The sequence below is a fragment of the Elephantulus edwardii genome, unplaced genomic scaffold (assembly GCF_000299155.1).
Source record: "Elephantulus edwardii isolate Elephantulus edwardi_28Jun2011 unplaced genomic scaffold, EleEdw1.0 scaffold00305, whole genome shotgun sequence".
NCBI classification, from domain to species: domain Eukaryota; kingdom Metazoa; phylum Chordata; class Mammalia; order Macroscelidea; family Macroscelididae; genus Elephantulus; species Elephantulus edwardii.
Genome location: NW_006400055.1, coordinates 2,560,733 through 2,577,109, shown reverse-complemented (window position 1 = coordinate 2,577,109; position 16,377 = coordinate 2,560,733). Strand labels below are relative to the sequence as shown.

The 16,377-nt window shown below is 43.1% G+C and overlaps 1 protein-coding gene across 1 annotated transcript; it reads left to right on the top strand.

Annotated features, from left to right (window-relative positions):
- Positions 1-696: 696 nt before the first annotated feature.
- On the top strand, positions 697-14,843 carry LOC102870781 (tumor necrosis factor receptor superfamily member 13B-like). The gene is made up of 5 exons (XM_006901025.1): positions 697-805; positions 4,391-4,636; positions 9,258-9,271; positions 13,868-14,039; positions 14,593-14,843. Exons 1-5 carry the CDS (start codon positions 697-699, stop codon positions 14,841-14,843), a joined length of 792 nt encoding a protein of 263 aa, XP_006901087.1.
- Positions 14,844-16,377: the final 1,534 nt, after the last annotated feature.

Genomic DNA, 16,377 nt, shown 5'->3' with positions numbered 1-16,377 from the left:
AGTCCCGTGAAGAGAAATAAAAGAAAGACAAGGCCCAATAAAGGTCATTACTGATGAATAGAAGGGGGACATGTCTTCATCTAAGAACCAAAAAAGGTTTTCTTGAGAAGTGAAGCTTGCACTTCAAAGATGAGGTGAAATTAAGCAGTAGAGTAGGAAGAGAAAAAGCATTTTACATAGATTGCTACTCTACTGAATCTTTTTCTTGTGGATTCAAATCATGTACCTTAACACTAGGCTACAAGAGCTCCCTTTTTGTGGTGGGAGAAAGGTAGAAATCAGGGCTAACAAAGAACTAGTGTAAGAGCTAATGTGAAACTGAAGGCTTATTTATTGTCTGCCTATTTATTTCATGATGTCTGCATGAACACCACACACATACATACTATATGCATGGTGGGAAAAAACGTATTTTATGCACATTATTTGTATTAAAATACAGTATCCTTTACAACAACCATTTCATAGATAAGAAAATTGAGGCTTATAGAGATGAATTAGTCACATCAGGTCACCCAGCAATTACAGATGGGACTGGGATCTGACTGCGGTGGGATTCCTCTCTGCCCACTGAGAAGAGTTGACATAAGTTAGAGACATTACCTGATTCTACCAAGATAAAGAGGGTGGTTGCATCAGCCTGCTAGTTACCCTCACTGCCTTTCAGCCTCACAGGGTCCATGGATGGTGCCAGCCATGCAGTCCTGCTCTGAAGAGCACTACTGGGATCCCCTGCTGATGACCTGTGTCTCCTGCAAACCCATCTGTAGCCGCCGCAACCAACGCATATGTGCAACATTCTGCAGTGAGTCCTAGAACCTGAGCTCAGCTGGCTCCACCGCAATTGGGTGGGTGCAGAGGGGTGGGGAACAAAGATGTACAATGTGGCACTTTTTCACTTCTCCATCTTTCTGCACTTATTACATTGACCTCCTTTCAGTTTCTTGAACTTCTTCCTGCCTCAGAGCTTTTGCACAAGCTATTCCTTCTGCTTGGAGTCCATTTTCATTCTTCTTTTTTTGGTTCCGTCTTTAGGTCTCAATTGCTACAATGGGCTTTAGTATGTCAGAGATGATGACGAGGACAGCACAGGAGAGCACAGGGTTCAGATCTGTTGTTCACAGGGTTGCTATGAGTGGAAGTCAACTCAACAACATCTAACAAGAAGTGTCATTTTAGCTAAATTCAACATATTTTGATATCTATAATTTTAAATATGTTTAATTGAAAATATTTTTACTCTCATTATTTCTTTTTTAATGTATATATTATTTTTAAGTACATTTCTTCATTTCCCAATACATAAGGATTTTCCATCTATCTTTTTTAAATTGGTATCTAGATAATTACATTGTCACTCAAGTTTTTCACTTGTATTTTTCCAACCCATGAAGGAAAAAATATATTTCAGAATAACATAAGGAGTGGAGAGAGGAAACTAGAACCTTTCTTGGTCACATCAAGGAAGGATTTTGAATGAAGGTGAGGAGCTTATGTTAATAGTATTTGTTTTGCCTTAGTAGTAGCTGAAAACCACAGATACACTCTCCACTACCCTCAAGGCAGTCATTGCAATCACTGTGCCAATCCATGTCCTGCCAAGGCTGTTCTTTTGCTGACCCTTTACTTTTCTCAGTATAATGTCTTTTTCCATGTGCAAAGTAGATGAGAGTTTCACTATCCCTGTCTCTAAAGAACACCCTAATGGCACTACCTCCAACACATTTGTCCTCATCGAGGCAGTCGATGGTATATTCAATATTCTTCACCAACACCATAATTCAGAAGCATCGATCTTCTTTGGTCTTCTTTATTCACCATCCAACATTCAGATAAATAGGAAGCAACTGAAAAGACCACTGCTTGGGTCAGGCACTTCGTAAAGCAGACTTTCTCAATACAAGCGTCTTTTGATTTCTTGACTTCTCCTGCCAAGGATGTTGATTGTGGATCCAAGTAAGATGAACCCATTGACAATTTCAACCTTTTCTCCATCTATCATAATGTTATTGGCCCAGTGGAGAGAATTTTTATTTTCTTGATATTGACATGCAATCCATATTGAAGGTGGTTGTCTTCAATTTTCCTCAATAAGTGCTTCAGATCTTCCTCAGTTTCCACAAACAACGTTGTGTCATCTGCATAACACACGTTGTTAAGCTTCTGATTCTGACGTCACATTGTTCTTTATATAGGCCAGCTTTCTAAATTATTTACTCAACATACAGATTGAGTGAGTGTGGAGAAGAATATAACACTGACACATCCTTGTTCTGTTTGGACAACTGCTTCTTTTTAAAAAAAAAATTATACTGATTTATCTACAAAGTTTGAATACATTGTTTTTCACAAAAGATCCTTCCCATTTTCTTCAACAGCCCCCATCCCATTGAATTGTGCAACCCTTTGATTAACACTCCACCCACTCACCTCCGCCCATCCTCACCCTTCTGCTTCCACCCTTGCCCCCCCTTGGATCCTCATACTCATTCTACAATAATGGTTTTATACAATATTTCGGACAACTGCTTCTTGATCGACATATAGGCCTTGCATGAACACAATTAAGTGTTCTGGTATTCCCATTCTTCTCAGTACTATCCATAATTCGTTCTGACTGGCACAGTCAAAAGCCTTTGCATAGTGAATAAAATGCAAATAAACATCTTCCTGGTATTCTTTGCTTTTTGTCAAGACTGGTCTAACATCAGCAGTCTTATCTCTTATTCCACAACCTCTTCAGAATCCAGCTTGAATTTATGGACATTTTCTGTCAATGTATTGTACTAGGTATTTTTGTTGTTGTTGTCTAGCTATTTTTAAATAATCTCCAGCAAGATTCTACTTTCATGTGATATTAATGATATTGTTCAATAATTTCTACACTCTGTTGGATGACCTTTTTTTGGAATGAGAATAAATACAGATCTCTTCCACTCAATTGGCTATGTATATGTCTTCCAAATTTCTTAGCATAGACTAATAAACATGTCCAAAGCTGCATCTGTTTGTTGAAACACTTCAATTGGTATTCTATCAATTCCTAGGGCCTTATTTTTTTTCCAATGCCTACACTGCATTGGGCAGTTTTTGGACACGAAGGACTACTCTGCCTCCAGGAGCCAGGCAAGCCAGGCTTGGCCTTAAGGCAGCAGGGGGCTTCAAGCCCAAAAGGGAAAGAGGGGAGAGAAGGCGGCCATGTTCTCCCAGGTTTGCTCCGCCAAGGGTGTCCTCTAGGTCATATAGCCCTGGTGTACAAGTTGCCACACCGCAGTCACTTGTGGTTGCTGTAAGACTGAAAACTATGCACTGATGTGTCAAATGCGTTAATGGTTGGCTTCCCAATGTGGACAGAGAGAGAGGGGTGGAGCTCCCCAATTAAAATAAGCTTGGAAGAAGGAATAACATCCACTTCCATAATAGCTTGCTTCCAGAAACCCTATGAACCTGGAGAGAGGATGAAAGGCACCCAAGTGTCAAGGACTCTCCTTCATAGGGTCGCTATGAGTTGCCTGCGACTCGACGGCACTTAACAACAACAACACTGCATTGAGCTCTGGTGGCCTAGTGGTAAGAATCTGCACTGCAATCCCAAAAGCATGTGGTTCAAATCCACCAGCTGTTCCACAGGAGAATGATTGGCCATCTCCTCACCTGTGATAAACTGTCTTTGGAAATCTACTGGAGGGTCAGCTATGGGCTGGTTCCAACTCAATAGTATATAACAGTATTAGTGCATTGGCTTTAGCTTGAACTTCTTCCTTTGTTACCACTGGTTCTTGATCATACGAGATGGTTTGGTGTCAACCTATTCTTTTTGGTACAGTGATTCTGTGTATTCTCTCCATCTTCTTTTGATGGTTCCTGCATCTTTCAAGATTTTTTTGTGTGTGTGTGCCATTTAACTCATAATGGCTCCAACCCTGGCAAATCTTTAGTAAAAGACCAAAGACTAGTAAGCTCCAGAGTGAAACCTGAGTATCAAGATTTTTTTCTATGAAGTCCTTCAGTGTTGCAACCTGAATCTTGAATGTGTTCTTGAATGTGTTCTTCAGTTCTTTCAGTCTGAGAAATGCTGAGCATCTTTTGGTTTTCTAGCTCAAAATTCTGGCAAACTTCATTATAATACTTTGCCTTGCCTTCTCATGCTGCTCTTTGAAACCTCCTCAGAATTTATTCCTTTCATTTTGGCTTCTTTACATTCTAGAGTAAATCTCCATTTTTGAGAGTTTTAAGTATATATATTAAAAATTACTTTAATTATTCTGGAATTGCTTTTGGAAACTGACTTTTAAAAATTTCTTTGTTGATTTTGATGTCTTTTGAGAGCTGAACTACAGATCCTGAACATCTCTGCCATCCATTGGCATCCTTCATTTCTGTCTCCCAGAGTCACTGAGTTGCCGCAAGGAGCCAGACAAGTACTATGATCTCCTCCTGAGTGACTGTGTCAGCTGCACTTCCATCTGTGGACAGCATCCCAGGCAGTGTGCAGACTTCTGTGAGGCCAAGGCCAAGGGACAGAGTTACGCCAACCCACCTCCAGAGCTCTGGAGGCAGAGGACTGAGGAGACTGGAGCCAAGCCCAACAGCTCGGGAAGGGACCAGGGATCAGATCCCAGAGTCTTGGAGGCAGGTTCAAGTAAGCCACAGGAGGGTCTGAGGACCAGAATGGGTGGGAGGTCAGGTCTAGGTTTAAGTTTGTTGTTGTTGTTGTTGTTAGTTGCCCTCAAGTTCTGTACAACTCATAGCAACCCTATGAACAACCGATCTTGACACTGTCCTATCCCATGCCATCTTCACAGTCTCTGAGACACTCCAGCCCATTGCTACAGTCACTGTGTCAACCCATCTGATTGAGGGAGGGTCTTCCTCTCCTTCGCCACCCCTCTACCTTTCCAAGCATGATATCCTCTTCCAAAGAATAACATCTCCTAGCAAAATGGCCAAAGTATGTGAGATGAAGCTTCATAATCTTTGCCTCCAAGGAGTGCTCTGGCTATACCTTCTCCAAGACATACTTGTTCGTTTTCTTAGCAGTCCACTCGGTCTTCAGTACTCTTCTCCAATGCTACACTTCAAAGGCCCAAATAAGGAAGAGTTGAAAGAAAGACACCCAGAGTTCAGGCACATGCCCAGAAGTTGGGAGTAGGTGTACCTGACAATATAGAAACAATCAGAGTGGGGGTCTTATAAAAAGGCTCTGAAGTACAAAGCAGTAAAGCCCAGGCAGAACTATTCACTATTTACAGAGATTGCAGGTTTAAAGTTACAAGTCACAGAGGCTGCCTAAGGATGAGAAGAAACAGGTATTACCAGACATTTTGTGATAGAGCTAGACCTTTGCACATAGTAATGAGAATGCCCTGGAGTTGGTCCAAGAAGGACCAGACCATCCTCCCAAGGCGTCCTTAATTCACAAGCCCTGTTCCATGCTGATAGAAAAGGAAGACAAGGGAAACCATAGGGTCCCAGAATACTTGTTATCTCCACTTCCATTGGCCTCATGTGGAAACTAGTTAGTTTTCGCCTCACTTATATTTCCACACGATCACACCATTTCCATGAGGCTGTTTTCCACTACTGAGATACCACTAGGTAGAGTCCATCGGTGGTATAGTGAGGAGTGGGAAACAAAAGGGCACACTTGTTTACAATTCCAAGGGTGTGCTGGATAATACCCATTGGTGAATCACTATCATCAGTAAGGGAGACCAGGCATGGGAGTGGGATGCAAACTCAGAGATTTCACTGGGTACTACGCCTTGCTAGGCCTCTAGGGCCTGTGTATCTTGGAACTAGAGGTTGCCCAGGCACCCAGTCTGCTTGGCTATACTGTACTCTCTTATCCCGGCTTGCTGTCAGTCAAGTACCACTGCATATACCACCACCCTACCCGGGCTGGGCAAGGTTATATAAGTGAGCTGGTGAGATGTGTCCTAAGGACAATGGTAGAGGTGCAGGAGGGCAACTCCATGCCTGAATCATGCCGCTACACCTGCCTCACTTTCCAAGTCAGCTCTAGAGAGTAAGACTGGAGAAGTTCACGGTGTCAAAATTCCTGCCACCCTATGGGACAAGTGGAGCCATGGTGTGATGGTTTCAGCAATTGTGCATATGACTCTATAGGCTGGTGACCTGGGTCCAGTTCAGTGGCAGGCTCTCTGTCTGCACCCTCGGTGCTGACTGGCTCACATCCATGTCTGAGTTGTTGTTGCAAATGGTCTCTCATCCTCACAGAGGCATCCTGGCCTGGTCTTGGTAGACCAGGAGAGCAAGAGGGAAGCTCACAGGTCTCTGGACTCCATCTTAGATTCTGTCCACATGAATGTGTTCTGTTACCAAACAAGTCCTACAGCTAGCAGATTTTAGGATCTTCTGGGAGAAGTGGCAAAGAATTTTCAGCTGCAGGGAACTTACTGCACCTTCTTTCATGGCAGAAACTTTAAAAGCCTGACAGAGAACACAGATACAAAAAGAGCTAGGCTGTCAAACAGAGTCCATACTACTCCTCTTAGTGTCCATAGGTCTGTGCACCCTTCCCTTGTGCACATTCAACTTCTCCAACCAACCTACCCTGCCCCCATGCAATAAAGTCCCTCCAGATTAATGTTCATTTTGTTGATCTTCCTCCAACTCATGGGGTCACATGTATAAAACAACAAAAATTTGCCTGATATTGTACCATCTTCATAGCTGTTGGTTTGCCCAAACCCATTATTGTGGCCACTATGTATCTGAGTGTCTTCCACCCTAGAAGATACCTCTTCCAGCAGGATATTATGTTTTTGTTGCTTTCCAGTTGATTCCAATTCATGATAATCTCATGTGTGCAACAAGAGTAGAATTGTTGCATATTGTTTTCAAGGATGTTCTCCAACAAGTTTCTAGGTGAGTCTGAACTGCCAACCTCTAGATAAGTGTTCCAGCATGTAATCATTTGCACTACTCAGAGATGCCTTCCTTCCTGCACTATGTCAGATAATATATTTGATAATAGATCTTCTGGGTCTTCCTATTTTTATATTTTAGATAATTTTATAGGGAGCAGTGGTGGCCTAGTGGTAAGAAACTGTGCTGCAATCCCAAAGGCAGACAGTTCAAATCCACCAGATGCTCCACATGAAAAGGATGGGGAGTCTTCTCCCATGTGATTAACTGCCTTTGAAAACCCACTGGAGGGTCAGCTATGGGTCAGTTCTGACTCAACAGTAAACAACAAATATAACATGAACTTTTACAAAACAAATTCATTTTCATTCAACTATAGATACACATTTTATTTCATGACATTAACTCCCCACTTCTTCCCTGGGTTCTCATTTCCATTGATACTTCTATCCTATCCCTTCCTGCTTTCTAAGCTTTACCTTTGGGGAGATGCTGCCTGCCTTATGCTTGTGCACAGTTGACCATTCTAAAGAGTGTGTGTCTACCTAGTGTTACTGTTCACTATGTGGGCCTGTCTATTATCTGGCTCAAAGCTGAGCCACTGGAGTAAATTTTGTTCTGAGTTTGAAGGGTGGCAAAGGGCCAGAGTCTCAGAATTTCTTCTAGTCTCTACTGAACACCTGGCTATTTTTACATTTTTAAGTCTGTTCCATAATTTTTGTGTATATTGTCCAGAACCTGCCACTGTGACCCCTTTTTGAAAGCTCAGCAGTACCAGGAAACATTTCAACTTCTAGTCTCAGGGTCACGGAGGTTGAAGCTCAGGTAACTCGTTAGTCCTCTGACAAATGCATCTTTGCACTCTTTTCTCCTTTATTAGGACAGGGAGAGACCATAAATAACTAATCCCAAACATTCAAGATCCCGGTAACTATTCTCCAAAGTAAGATGTAGAATTTTATCTCTCTGGACTTAGAACCACAGGGTTTTCACTGTACTAAAAAGCTAGACTTTTCTTTCTAGTCTATCTTCGTCAGGAAACTGTGCATGATAGATGATCCTGCTAGTGTCTGAAATACCACTGATATAGCCACTAGCATCACAGAATCACATAAACCAGCACAGGATGATAAACGACAATTTTATACTTGCCATTTTACACACTGAGAAACTGAGTCTCAAAAAATAGAAATGTTTTCTGAAAATCACACTGTGGTTGTGGCTGAGCTGGGATTGGAAGCCCAGTCTGTGGGTCCCAAGGCTTTTCCACTCTCCCACAGCAAGGCTATCCAAGGCAGCGACCTCAGGGCTGTAACTCACTGAATCTGGCCTACTGCCAGAAGTTTAAGGCAGGTCATTTCCTATTTATGAGGCACTAGGATCCAGAGATGTATATCCCATCTACCTAGACACTGCGAGATTCCTCTGTAAGAAGTTTACCAGCAAAGAGCAAAAATAGCCTGTGGATACTGATATTGTGGTGGCAAAAATTTAAGCCCCAGGAATCAGTGGGACATCAAATGACATGTTTCAACTAACACATGCAGTCCTGGTTATGCTCACCAGTTTATGCCATAAAATTTGCAGGACAATTGTTTGGTCATTTGGTCAGAGATTTAAAAAAAAAAAATTGGAAGAGATCCATATTTGTCCCCATTACTGAGAAAGGTGATCCAATAGAATGTTGAAATTATCAAGCAATATCATTAATATCTCATGAAAGCAAAATATTGTTGAAGATCATTCAAAATTGTCTAGAACAGTACATTGACAGGGAACTATCAGAATTTTCAATCTGTTTTTAGAAGAATCCAGGGCACTAGGGATATCATTGCTGGTGTCAGATGGAACCTACCTGAAAGCAGAGATTACCAGAAGAATGTTTATGTGTGTTTTATTGACTATAAAAAGGCATTTGACTGTGTGGATAATAACAAATTATGGCTAACTGAGAAGAACGGGAATTTCAGAACACTTAATTGTGCTCATACAGAATCTATACCAAGACCAAGAAGTCTGAGCCAAGCAAGGGAACACTGCATGGCTTAAAATCAGAAAGCGTGTGTGTCAGGTTATATCCTTTCTCCAAACCTATTCAATCTGTATGCTGAGCAAATAACTCACAAAGCTGGACTCTGTGAAGAAGATGGCATCAGAATTGGATAACTTGTATTATTAAAGTGCTTGCTGAAAGTGAAGAAGATATGAAACATTTCCTACAGAAGATCAAGGACTAGCCTTCAGTATAGATTACATCTTAACACCAAGAAAACAAAGTTCATACAGGACCAACAGTCAACGTATATGATAGATGGAGAAAGAATTGAAGCTGTTAATGATATAATTTTGCTTGGATCAATAATAAGCACCCTTGGTACCAGCAGTCAGGAAATCAGGAAGCATAGTGCAATGGAAAAGTTTGTGTCAGGGGCCTCTACAAAATGCTGAAGAGCAATGATGTCCATTTGAAGACCAAGGTGTACCTGTCTTCTCATTCACCTGCTACGCATCAAAGAGCTGGACAATAACAATGACAGAAGAATTGATGCCTTTGAGTGCTGAAAGGTACTGAATATCCCATGGACTGCCAAAAGAACAAACAGAAATGTCTTGAGAAAAGTGCTGCCAGAGTGCTCCTTCAAGGCAAAGATGGTGACGCTTCATCTTTCACACTGTGGACATGTTGTGGGTGAGGTTATTCCTTGGAAAGGAACATCATGCTTGAAAAGACAGATGGTCAGCAAAGGACAGGAAGACAACCAAAGAGAAGGATTGACATGGTGACTTCAGTAATGGTCTCTAATGTATCTGAGATGATAAGGATGACACAGGATAAGACAGATTTCCAGTTGGCTGCTCAGAGTCGCTATGAGTTGTGCTCAACTTGACAGCATCTAACAACTGCATTGACTTAAGTGAGCTCTGGTGGCTTAGTGCTAAGAAATTGTGCTGACAATCCAAATTTGTGGTTCAAATCCACCAGCTGCTCTGTGAGAGAAAGATGGGCAATCTCCTCTCGTGTGATTTACTACCTCTGAAAACCCACTGGTAGGTCACCTATGGGTGGTTCTGACTTTATGACACTCAACAATAGTGACCTGAAAGTGGGATTCCTCTTTACCACAAGAAGCTTCTCTTAAGTGTGAGAATCCAATCTTTGGAGTAAACAGAGGCCACACAGGGGCAGAGATGAGCTGAGAACTGAGAGCCAAGAGATAAGTAGGCCATCTACAGAGCTGAAGAGATGTCCCTGGTTTTGAGTGCGAGGCCTGAAGCCCAAAAAGGCCCAAACTGAAGCTCCAGAGGGTGAGGCATGGAGATGTGCTCCCCAGACCAGACCACCTTATCCCACTCAGTGAAAGTCTGTGCATTTTCCACAAAGTTCCCTTGGGCTGAACTGTAGAAGCAAGATGATGCAGCAAGAGGTAACTTGTTGGAATTTTTTAACCAGATCTCTTACATATTTTTAAGTATTGTCATTCTGAGCTACAGGAGTATAGATGAGAAAATACAGTTTTCAAGTGCTGTTGAAGTCAACTACGATTCAGAGCAACCTTAAACAAGAGATCTGAACCTTCCCTGTTGTGCACCACCCTCCTGATCTCTGCCATGTCTGAGCTCATTGTTACAATCATGGTGTTACTTCATCTTGTTGAGGGTCTTCCTCTCTGAACTGCTACCTTTCCAAATATGATGTCTTTTCTCAAGGATTGCTCCCTTCTGACAGTCCCAAAGTATGTGAGGTGAAGCTTCACCATCTTTGCCTCTCAAGAACATCCTGGTTGCATGGTCTCTAAGACAGACTTATTTGTGCTTTTGACAGTCCACAGTATATTCAATAATCTTGACCAACACTGCAATTCAAAAACATTAATTCTTCTCTAGTCTTCCTTCTTCCCTGCCCAACTTTCAAGTGCAAATGAAAATAACCGGTCTTGGATCAGGTGTGCCTAAGTCTTTAAACTTTCACCCTTGCTCTATAGCATCTACCCCTGACAGATTATCCCAATGCAACATGTCTTTTTGATTTCTTGACTGCTCCTACCATTGGTGTTGATTGTGGATCCAAGTAAAATAAAGTACAACTTTGACGCTGAAAACTTTGATCTTTTCTTCATAATGTTGCCTCCATCTATCACGAAGTTGTCTGGTGGTGAGAATTTTTGTTTTCTTGATGCTGCGATGTAATCCATATTGACAGCTGTAGTCTTTCAGGAGATGAAGAAGGACTAAAGAAGTTGAGTAATGCCCAAAGTTGTGTTCAGGACAAACAAGAAAGGCTGCAGCAGTGGGCCAGAGACTGCTGCCCTGCCACCCTCCTTAAGCCCAATGACATGCTGCTCTGTCACCAAGCTTTGAGTTACAATATATCTGCATAAAATTAGGCTAAGGAAAGCAGTAAGCCTGGAAAATATTGGTTTTTGGTGAGAGATGGATTTGAAAGTAGCTTGAAGTAATAATCCATCTATCCAGAGTTGGATGTGACATGTTGGTGGTGGTGGTGGTGGTGGTGGTGGTGGTGGTGGTGGTGGTAGAACTTGGCAGTTGCTTGATATACGGCATCCCTTTTGTCAGATATTTGTGTCTCTGTCCTTTGTTCCTAGACACCAGGTGCCTGTACCAGATAAACTGTAACTCCAGAATCAGGGGCATATGATGTGTGCAGCTTGGTCCTTGACCACAGGCTACCTTCTGAAATGGTTGAGCATCTACCAATTCTTTTTGGTCGTTATTCTCTGTATTTCTTCCATCTTCTTTTCATGTATTCTGAGTCATTCAATATTTTGCCTATCGAATCCTGCACTATTGCAACTCAGTGCTTGAATTTTCCCTTAAATTCTCTTAATGTTGAGAAATGTTGAGCACGTTCTTCCTTTTCCTAACTGAGGATATTTGCACATCTCATTATGCTATTCTTGGTTTTCCTCTCAAACTATCCTTTGCAATATTCTGTTCGGTTCTTTTATTTCTTCATTGCTTCTCTTTGCTTTAGCTTTTCTATATCTTAGAGCAAGTTTCAGGGTCTCTTGCAATAAATGGTCCAGGAATTGCCAGAAAATCAAGCAAGATTCAGAAGAGGACATGGAACAAGGGATATCATTGTTGAAGTTGGATGGATCTTAGCTGAAAGTAGAGAACACTTGAACAATGTTTAGAGTGTAGCCTGAATGCTCCCTGGATGCCAGTAATGGCAAGACTTTGTTGTATATGTTTTTGGCATGTTATCAGGAGAAACTAGCCTCTGGTAAAGGGCATCATAAGGAATGTTAATGGAAGAAGTCAGTCTCTGGAAAAGGATATCATGAGAAAGACTCTCAATGACATGGATAGATCCAGCAGGTGCAACAGTGCGCTCAAGCAATGATTGAGGATGGTGTGGACAGGGTTTTGTTGTGATGGATGATGGGTCACTATGAGTAGGAATGAACTGAATCAACAATAGGAAAGACTGAACAAATCATCCATTTCATTAGTGTATTACATATATATCATCATCTTAATCCTTCTACTCCGGGGCCTCAAGAACGCCCCAATTCCAGGCACTAGGAAAAACTTGGAAAGAGGGAAAATGTCAAGGGGAGAGCTTTTGTTCTGAGCTAACTATCCCTCTGAGAGCAAAAAGGACAGTTGGGTCCTTTAGAGGTAACCATGTATCTCATGTCCCAAGGTGATTCTAGTCAAGTCTGTCACTCCAGACATGCCACTTGACTCTCAAGAGTGTCTATAGTTGAACAGTTAAAGTTACCAAGGTTTCTCTTTGAAAGAGAGCCTATCTCAGGGAAGACATGGACATTTTCCCAGGTTACCAGTTCTCTTAATCCCTCCACCTGTCACTCTGTCAGAGTCTCTATCCACATACTGCCTAGAGACAGCTCAAGCATGTTTCCAGTTAAAGTTACCAAGGTTTCTCTTTGAAGGAGAGCCTATCTATCTCAGTGAAGACATAACATTTTCCAAGGTTATCAGTTCTCTAACCCCTCCACCTGTCACTCTGTCAGTGTCTCTATTCACATACTATCCAGAGACAGCTCAAGGATGTTTCCTTCAGCACTGAGGTCTTGGAAGCAATTGCTTCTGGTGTGCAGTGTGGAAAGTTGATTCCCTCCAGCGTCCAGAGTGTATGGCATTCAAGCTTCAGGGCCCTGCAGCCCCCAGAAGATACGCTGGGCACTCACCTCTCCAGATCCAACAGTAGCTTGGCTGAGTGGGTTTCATGTGAATTGCATACAGGCTGCATACACATTTCTGGGGACTTATAGATTGCATGTACATTTCTTTTGAGTTGTGCAGGTTGCATCTGGGTTATTTGTGAGACATGGATTGTGCAGGGCTCACATGTAGATTTGTATGGAATGTGTTTTTTATGTGGTTCATGGGTAATTTTTCTGTGAATTGATTGCATGTGGCATATGAATTTAGTGATTTAATAAATGCTTTTGAGTTGTAGTGTTGGAAGAGAGTATAGAATATCCCATGGACTGCCACAAGAACTAACAAATATGTCTTGGAAAAGTGCAATCAGAGTGTTCCTTAGAGGCATTAAATTGGTCTTACATACTTTTGGCATGTTGTTATGGGGCCAACTCTTGGAAAGAGACACACTATCAGGCTTGGAAAGATTGAAAGCCAGTAAAGGAGGAGAGCTTTAATAAGATGGGTTGACACTGACTTTAACAATGGACACAAACAGACCCAACAGTGAGGATGGCACAGCATAGGACAGGGTTCAGATCTATTGTTTGTAGGGTTGCTATGAGGTGCACTCAACTCAACGACACCTAACAACAGTAAAGGTACTAAGCATGTTTTCTTCTGTTGCACGTGGTAGCTACATATTGAAGTGACTTGCTGGCACTTAACAAAAACAGAAAGACAGACTATAAAGTTGAGTACTGTTGGTCCAAGAAGGTAAAGGCCTTAGTGAGCAACAGCTCCTAATGAGTTCTTGGTGTCCCTCTGTCTTGCAGTACCCCAGGGGCTGGCGCTGAGTGGGGACCAGCTAGCACTGGTCTACATCACAATGGGACTCTGCCTGTGTGCCATTGTCGGCTGCTTCCTCATGGCTGTGGCCTGCTTCCTCAGGCGGAGGAGTGGCCAGTGCTCCTATCAGCTGCCCCCTGAGTCATGCCAGACCACTTCCTCCCAGGGTGAGTCCCCCTCCATTCTCCTCACCTGTCACAAACAGGAGAAACTCTTTTGTTGTGTCTCAGAAGAAGTGGAGACTATTTTGTCTAATCATTCTTTGAAAGGATGTAGCCTTTATTCCCTCCAGGTAAAGTAAAACAGAAACAGCCACAGGCAAGGACATGGGGCTTGAGGAATGGGGCACCGGTGACAGCCTCACAGAAAAGTCCCAGTATATGAGGGCGCTATTCATCCTCATTGGGTGTGGATTTTTTGAAGGACAGGTGGAAATCTGTCAGAAGGCAGGCTGGAACTGGACCCTGGAGGGCCCTGCTGTGCCAGGTGGTTGTTTTGCATCTACTGGGCTAGGAGAGGTGTAGGGATTTCAGAGAGGGGGCTGGGCTGGCTGTGAGGTCAAGCAGGGTTTGGGGAATGGAAGGCAGTGGCAATTTACCAGCTTGTCCTTTACTCCCACAACCTGTATCCATCCCAGTGTGTCTGATGTCGTCACACTGGTGTAGGGATGAAGTAAGGAGTAGGGCAGGACCAATACCTACCTTTTCACCCTTTTCTCAGATCACTTGATGGAAACTGGAAGTGTTGGGGGCGGGATGCCAAAGCCAGTGGAAACTTGCAGCTTTTGCTTCAATGAGCAGAGGATGTCCACCGAGAAGAACACAGGGGGTCACCGAGGGCAGGGTCTGGGCCCTGAAGAGAGGTGGTGGCCCCTACCCAGGACCACGTATATACAGCCTTCCTCCAACATAGACCACAGCGGCCTCAAGATCATATGTGCTCCCTCCCAGGAAAGGGGGTCTACTACGTAGAGCAGAGACACAGCAGATGCCGGAACAGACCAATTCCATCCCAAAGTTCTGTCATTGGTAGCTCACTTAAAAACACATAAAGTCATCTGTCTGCTGGCCACTTTCCAAGCTCACTCCTATAAAAATAAATCCCCAGTGTTTGTGGTCTCTCACACTTTGTCCTGGTGTGTTCTTCAAACCCTCACCCTGTCCTTCATTATGTGCACACCTGCACTGCCCAAGGTCTCACTGAGTTCATAGCAAAGTTTTGATGAGTTCTAAGTAACTGAGTACAAGGGGCAGTGAGCCTCTCCTCTCCTTCATTGGTGAGATAAGGGAAAGACTAGAAAAACCTGTTGCTGTTGTGTGCCACTGAGTCAGAACTCATAGCTGACCCTCCAGCAGGTTTTCAGGGCTGTAAGGGCACAGGAGATTGCCCACGAAGTAGCAGGTGATCTGGACTGCCTTTGGGATTGCAGGGCAGTTCCTTACCACTAGGTCACCAGAGCTCCCTAAAGACAGAACTAGCACAGTGAATAAGGGAGACAAGCACCAGGAGTGATAGGCTAATGCTATCGACATTTCCTTATATTCCTTTCCTTGAGGCCTCTGAGGGTGTGTGTGTGCATGGGGGTGGGGGCAGAGAGGAAGCTTCACTGGACAGGCAGTGTGGGGGCACCTCAAGTTCAGTGAGGCAAACTGCCCTCAAAGAACTCGTATTTCCCTATGAACATGGCTGCAGGGTTTTCATTAGTTGGGATTTTTCTTGACTTACTCTCTTGAATACCTCCTTTAACTTCATTCTAAAGTATCCTCCTTAGCACACTAAGCAAGTAATAGAACATTTTGAGTGTTCTGTGTACTTAGTGCTGCTACAAGAGAAATACTGCCAGAGGATGGCTGTAACATAAAATGCCTCTCATGGTTTGGGTGGTCAGGATTTGAGCGTCCAGCTCCAGGGAAGGCCCTTATCACCAGTCTTTCCCTTGGAGCTTCTCAGTGCAGGAACCAGGGGCTGCTCCTGGCTGTTCTTCCTTGGCTGGTTCCTCTGATCTCTGACTTGTTTGATCTTTCATAATCTCAAAAGCATATGACTCAAGACACAGCCTAATCTTGTCATTTTAACTTGCCCCATTATCTGCCACTAATGCTGCTTCATTAATATCACAGGGGCTAGGATTTTCAACACATGGGTTAATTCCATCAGATCCCAGCACAAAGGATCATCACTAACACTGAAGACTCATGGTGCAGGGCAATGAATTACTTGAGGTGGCTTTCTAGTAGTCTTTGTAAGACCACCTGGCTGGGGAAAACTACACAAATGTGAGGTGTCTGTGGCTCAACAAAGGAAATGGAGAGCTTGCAGATCTGAGGTAAACAGTACATTTCAGGTGGACCATGCAAACAGGAGGTACAGTGCAGCAAAAGTAAGAACTGGCTTGTGCTTTTCCATCAGACTTGAGTCCTAGCAGAAGTAGAAAAGGGGAACAGTGAGTAAGTGCCATTGGGACCAGAGATCCTCACACTGACAGGAGACAGAGCAGGAGACAGC